At 43.0% G+C, this 7,086-nt stretch overlaps 1 protein-coding gene across 30 annotated transcripts in view; it reads left to right on the forward strand.

The window, feature by feature from the left end:
• mical3a (microtubule associated monooxygenase, calponin and LIM domain containing 3a) overlaps positions 1-6,717 on the forward strand; it is a 94,444-nt gene extending 87,727 nt beyond the window's left edge. For 29 of the 30 annotated variants that reach the window (XM_037107998.1, XM_037108001.1, XM_037108002.1 and 26 more), the window contains 3 exons: positions 2,750-2,849; positions 4,425-4,498; positions 4,590-6,717. In XM_037107998.1, the coding sequence (XP_036963893.1) occupies positions 2,750-2,849; positions 4,425-4,498; positions 4,590-4,774 (359 nt within the window). In that variant the 3' untranslated portion in view covers positions 4,775-6,717. The remainder of the gene's footprint in view (positions 1-2,749; positions 2,850-4,424; positions 4,499-4,589) is intronic. The other variant, XM_037108003.1, reaches the window with a different exon arrangement.
• The last annotated feature ends 369 nt before the right edge of the window (positions 6,718-7,086 follow it).

Consider the following 7,086-nt stretch of genomic DNA (forward strand, 5'->3'; position numbering starts at 1 on the left):
CCTCTGGTTCTGTTAAAAAAAAAAAATCCTCAAGTCACCAAGTAAAGTGTGAAAATATTCTTCCTCTTATGCCCACGGATGCTGCCGAAACTCCAGACAAATCTAATAGGGTCACTTTGCTACACGGTTAACAGAGCTTATGAACTGATGGTACCTAGCTCAACCAAAGACAGCTAGCAAAGAGCAGCACACGGATGATATGTTGGCCCCTATATTTTTGGAACTACCATCAAATTCTGGCTATATTTTACAAGTTACACCTTACAGAGTTACAAACTCTAATGTACTAGCACCTTGGTTCCCAGAGAAAAGATCTTCCAGGCCTGAAAATGTATTTTTTTTAGGATAAGCTAACCTGAAATACCACTAGACTATGTAGTTAGCTGCAAGTGTTAGCATGTTCAGCTAACTAGCTTACTACCAACAGAACTAAGTCAAGGGACATGTTCGTACACATTCGTTTCATTCACTTTAGCTCCTGCTGTTTTTGGTTTTGAAAGTACTTTCTAAAGACAGTATTATCCAAACTATTTCAATAATGACCTGTATAAGCTCTTACAAGCGTGTAGTTCTAATTGCACTGTTTCAACATGAGGGGACATCCAAAGCTTGACAGGCCTGCTATGCGGAGTCACCAGATTGGCCTACTTGTTATTTAATCAGGTAAATGGGACATGCAGTGAATGAGAGCCGCCGACAAAATGTCACTTTAGTTAATTACAGCTAGGTGGAACTTACATTCAGCCGTCTGATCTGAAGCACTGTCAGAGCGGTTCATATAAAGACTTTTGGGTTCAATGTGACATTATCTGAAAAAACTTCTTGTCATTGATGTCACTGTTAGCAACCAAAACCCCCAAATTGGGCTACATTTATCACAGTCGGGGGGGGGTCAGAGTCAGAGCAGCAGAATAGATACTCATATAACACTGAATACTAATATATTCTCTCAAACATAGTGTTTCAGAAAATGGAGTTAGCGATCTTTTTAGTACAAAGTAGAAAGATTTGGTCAAAGGGGAAACTACTCTGCTGGATTGTGTCTTCAATCTACGGCATGCGTTTTCTGTTTTCTGTTTATCCAAAATGAAAATCAAAGCTACGTAGTCTGTTGTGGTATCCATTCTTGCAGTTGTCTGTAGGAATCCTGCCTCTCCTAGTCAAAAGTGTCATGTAATCATAAAGCGATGGCACAAACGAGCGGCAAACACCTAGCACGTGGCTAGCTCGCGGGTGAGTTTGTGGTTTAAAGGAGTGAGAAACTTGCATGGTGTGATGATGCGTTATAAAATATTCAACTCTTACTCAAAACAGGTCTTAAAAAATGAATGGATCATCTGGTTTGTTCCCTTATCTAACACCTGTCGGTGGAGATTTTTGGCTGAGCGTCTAATCCATGTGAAGACACATGCTTTTTTTGTGTGTGTGTGTGTGTGTGTGTGTGTGTGTGTGTGTGTGTGTGTGTGTGCGCGCGATCTGGTTTCCTGTTCCTTTATTGCTGTTTCTGACTTGTACCAGTGCCTCCTCTCTCTTTTGTGTTCGGAGCCTTGGGCTGAGGGTTGGTGGCGGTGGAAACGGTTTAAAGAGTGTAAGAAGAGAAGAAAAACACCCGTACGTAGGATAGGTTTGGAAAATCAGCCCCTTGTATAATTCCTCCTTTTGTCTCAACATGTTGTATTCCATTCCCAGTGTGCGCAGCTCTCCTCCAGCTCTGCCTTTCTGTCCCTTTTCTCTTAATTAGCGAAAACCAGCCCCCGAGACCACAGCCGTGCGATTTATGTGTGTACGGTGTTTTTCCTTTTTTTGCTTTTGAAGGGCCTCCTCTTCCCCGGCTAAGTGTGTCACGCTGCATTGAGGTTTGCCTTCAGGTGCCTCATTGAAAGCGCTTGACTCCACCTGCTGCAGTCAGATAAATGAAAAAGGATGCATCGCCCCAGCAGCAGGCCCTTCTCCAAGCATGCCTCGTAGAACGTAGTCTCCTCTGCATACGGCGCGACTGCAAGTGCGAGTTGACCGATTGTGCTGATTATGAAAACTGCACAGCTGCGGTGCACGATGCCAGAAGCAACCCGGACATGCTTTACGCCAGGGCAGACTGGATAGAGGAACGTGAACTTGGTCTTGATGATGAAGTCATCCCATAAACATTTGACCTTGTAATTGAATATTTTAAGACAGCATAATAAGTCATGCATTTTTTTTTCCGTACTGCCAAACCGCTCAGCATGAATAGGGGGTGGGTCAGGGGAGGATGAAGAATTTCAATAGGTCCTTAACGTTAACGTCTCTGTAATGTCTTAGCTGCTGGTTGGTGTGTTTGTATTGTTTTTTCTCACTACCTATCCACTGTGAATCAAAAAGCTGATGACTGACAACTGATAGGAGGAGGTAGTTGTGTACCCACGTCAGACACACAGTCCAAACTGGGTAACAAAACTCAACTTTGCAACGACATGTATGTTTGCGTGTGCCTGTGTGTGTCTGTGTGCGTATGCACTTGCCAAAGTTGGAAAAAAAAACAAACCCTGTAGCTCCACGCCATCTTCTGTGCGTCATCTTTGAGTATGACGCGTGACAGAACTCATCGATGTCGAGTCCATCCTTCCACCTCACCACCCCTCAGCGAGGACATCCTGGCTTGGCTGTCATTGCATTGCCTGTGTCGGTCCTTGTCTGTGTGACACCAGTGTCGTCTCCCGGCCATCTGGTGTCTTACTCACACTGTTTGCTTCCTTCCTTCTTCCTTCAGGCATGGGCAAGAAGGATGATCCCAAGCTAATGCAAGAGTGGTTCAAGCTGGTGCAGGAGAAAAACGCCCTGGTCCGCTATGAGTCAGAACTCATGATATTGTAAGTACAGTCCATTAAGTGAGTGTTGAGATGGATGAGCTAAAAAAAAGCGTGCTCAGATTACCTTAAAGAGCCAGTCCGCTATCGGCATGAATAGTGACCACAGTGGATATGAGCTTTGAGGTGTTAAATGTAATTAATTTAATCTATAGGCATGCTATGCATGGTCTGTTGTTGTCTGCAAAAACTCTATTTGAAGTTGCCCCCCCACTCCCCACTTCAACAGGGGAGACGGAGAGAGACAAAACAGCAGTTATCGAGCGAGCTACAAAGAAGTGAAATCAGAAAAACGAACCATTAATTTCCGATTGTGTCACTGCAGTTCAATTCTAAATCCCGTGGGAAGGTGCCGCATCGCCTGATTTTGTGTGAAATTGTGTGGGAACTTTGTGCGAACGACAGATGCCTCTGCAGCACTTTAATGCCTCTGATGTGTATGTTTATGTTCTTTGGTGTCTCAATGAGCTCACACAGAAATGACTGATCATACACCTTATCATCACGCATATTATCATTAGACTGCAGATTGTCTGCATGTTATGAATAATGGGATGAAAAGGAGGCGTTTTGTACAGTGGTGATTAATGTTGCTGTCAGGCACTGTGTTACGCACTTGATAAACTGTGAAGGTACACAGCACAGCAGTCTTCACAGCTTTTGACTCGTCGAACAGGAAATACCTGTTCTGATGTGCATCTGTTTTATATAGTAAAGCAAATGATCTGCATGAATATGCTGTACATGGCTCATGCAGATGTATTAATATGACTGCTTCCTGGACAGACTTCAGGATCAGCAGACGGTTTTCTTAGACGGTTAGCTTTTGAAATTGTGATAAAATCTCAGATGTGCCAGGCTATAAATCCTGCGCCTGGTCCTTTGCCCCTCACAATAAAAAATGAAGCACACCAGAGTCAATTGACCCTCCCTGAAACCTTCCACAAATACAATTCCGATGTTGCTAGGGGGACTTATGAAGTGATCACCAAAGCCACGAGGACTGATTCTAGGGACCGTGATTGTCTGCAGTAGTCGCTGAGATATTTCACTCCAAACTAAACAGAGCTATTAACGACCCCAGTGCCTCTGTGTCGGCCTGATTAAAAATGTATCACAACACGTATTACCTGTGATAAATTGCCTGAGGATGCAATAATATTTCATCAATTAAGAACAAGGCAATTATAATCAATAACAGATGATAAAGTAATACTGACTAATTACCTCTTTATCTTAATGATTATTATTAATATTGCATCACGAGTTCAAAATGGCTTCTAGCTCCTGTGAATTCCGAATCATTTTTCGCTGTAATAATATGATATGATCTGTGATCATATTGGCAATCCAGAGTAACAAACAACTTTATTACATGTTGACAAGTCATTAAATTGTCCATTGTTCTCTTATTATCAGTTTCTAAAGGCAATTAACTCTTCATCTTTTTTTCAGCATCTAATATTTCAAAGGCTATTCTGCTTGGATAAATAAAGATGCAGCCAAAAACCATAAATGTTGCAAGCCATAATCCGCTAGTGAAACACTTTCTTCGTTCTTTTTCTCTCCGTCCCCAAGTGCCCGAGAGCTGGAGCTGGAGGACCGGCAGAGCCGACTGCAGCAGGAACTCAGGGAGCGGATGGCCGTCGAAGGTGAGTGCAGCAGCGTTGTGGCCACTTTAGCTTTGAATACTTCCTTCTGTGTAGTGTCTTAAACTCCTTGTTCTCCTGGTGCCCCTGTCAGATCACCTGAAGACGGAGAAGGAGCTCGCTCAGGAGAAGCAGATCCTGAACGAGATGTTGGAGGTGGTGGAGCAGCGGGACGCCCTGGTCGCCCTCCTGGACGAGCAGCGGCTTCGTGAGAAGGAGGAGGACAAGGACCTGGAGGCCGTCATGCTCTCCAAGGGCTTCAACCTCAACTGGGCTTGAAAGAGTTGGCTCTTGACCTGATCAGAATAGTCTGCTGAACACCTGCAGCAGTGAATGTGTAAAGACCCCCCCTCCCCACCAACACACACAAACACCACGACTGCCACTGACATTGCAGCAGTCTGCTACGTTTACATATCTTCTGCCCAAAGGCAGTCCTGGTTAATCACTTTGCAGTTTTGCTTGCTCTCTCTGTGGGTGGAGAGGCGAGCACATCCACAGCTTTATCATCCCAGCCTTGAAGTGGATCCTCTCGGCAATGAGGAAGGCGGGGACCTTTGGGAGACAGTTTTAAAGACACGTATCGGTCTGGATTGTTTAAAGGGAAGAATGCAGTTTGGTCCTGCTGATGTAAAGGAATTGTAAAGAATTGTGGGTTTTTTTGTGTGTATGTGTATAGTTGTGTAGAACAAGTCCCATTTTTCAGCAGATGAAGGGTCCTCTCTCTTTCTCCCCGAAAAAGGACTGCTACAGAGGTGTGCTCAAACGCTGGACCGACGTCTTCAGCCTCAATCTCAGTTTCTCATTTCAGTCTGACTGTAGAAAAGGACATCCTCTGCTGAAGCTGCCTTTTTTGTCCGGTGACAAACTGACTGACTCCGCATCCTAATGAACCACAAAGACACCATGGAAGGCTAATTTGTTCTGCTTTTTCCAGCTCACAGTGTTTAGTGAGTCAACACTAAGAATCCATTAAATATGGCCATGTCATTTTTTTTCTTAAATGTATTTATTACTTTTGTTTTACTTTTAACAGATACGTGTTTTTGTTTGTTTCGCATTCACAGGAGAGTGCCCAGAATCTCATTATCTTGCACTTGTGCATAACTCCCATGCACCCATAAGCCATTGCATGTCAGGAATGAAGGCTGCAGGCAAATAGAAGAACTTAACCTTGTTGTTGATAGCTAGGACGTAGAATGCAGACTCATGCTATATATGAACAATTAAGCCTCGATAATGACTGGCCTCTCCGTGACATGCCATCCACTGTATATCACACTGACGGTTAACGTTTACAAGTACTTGCCCGTGTTCACTATCGGATGTTGGTGTTTCCCGCTGTGGTGAACGGTGGGTGACATAAACCAACTGTTGGAAGGAACTGTTTCTTCAAGTTCAGATCATTATCCTGCCGCGTGTGTTAACATCAGGATGTCCCAGTCATTAATGGGAGATCAGCGTAGCTCACGCGACTCATTGTTGTGCCACAGGACTGTGTCTCTGTTGGCAGATATGCTGCAATATATTGATGGGTGCGCCACAAGAAGGCACACTACACAACACTTACAGATGGCAGTGTTAACACTTTACCCTTGAACAATGAAATGCCTTTTTTTTTTCATTTTCAGTCTCTCTACTTATGTTGTATTTTAATTTTCTGAGCTGACTTGCTTTTGAAGCAGTCACATCCGTGTATCCCACTGGAAAATTTTTACCCTTTTTTTTCCCCCTCTACTTTCGAATACTTTTATGCCGCAGGTCCCCATAAAAAGGAGTAGATCATTTTAAACGGGGCGCTGGGGAAATGCAAAGTGCTTTATGAGCAGTTTGCATCTTACAGGAACATTGTGGTTTATCTTGTGGGCAGTCGTATCTATCAGCCTTTCTGACAACTGTACAAACCCATGGGGTCACTGTTTTACAGAAACACTAGAGGCTATATTTATGAACTGGTATGAGCTGTGAATACAAAAAAAAGTTACATAATTATAAGGGTCGTTGTTTTAGATGGTGTGTGATAAGTTTTGACATGATTGTATTGATATTTATTAACATGTGTGCAGACTGTATTATATGTAAAGAAAAATGAATCCTAATTTTTAAACCGTTCTGTCGACACATGACTTGTAATGTTAACGCTTCATGTAGCTAAAAATGCATAGGGGTGTTGGATGTATGCTGAAAAAAAACGCAATAAAACAATGCAGTTGTTCTTTTAAGTGTTTTGTCCGCAAAAATCTCACTTTTAAAAAACGACTGGTTATGGTCATGGAGATGTTTTGACTCACTATTTATGAACTGCAATTTTCAGCTCAAGGAATGTAATTGTTGGCAGAGTTCCCTGCTACTTTGTGCTGTAGCTGACCAGAGCCCAAACCCTTTCTCTCCAATACCATTAGCTCTGTCTTAATGAATCATTAACAAAAAAAAAATCTCTTTCTGCAGTGAACCAGAGATACTATACAAGAGGACTGACTTCAAACCCAAATGTGTGCAAGTGGGTTGCATAATGCGGTCAGGCTACGGTGGTTTAGAAAACGTAATGGCGTACATACTTAATAGACTTCACATTTGGATAAATACTTGAT

The sequence above is a fragment of the Acanthopagrus latus genome, chromosome 8 (assembly GCF_904848185.1).
Source record: "Acanthopagrus latus isolate v.2019 chromosome 8, fAcaLat1.1, whole genome shotgun sequence".
Taxonomy (NCBI): Eukaryota; Metazoa; Chordata; class Actinopteri; order Spariformes; family Sparidae; genus Acanthopagrus; species Acanthopagrus latus.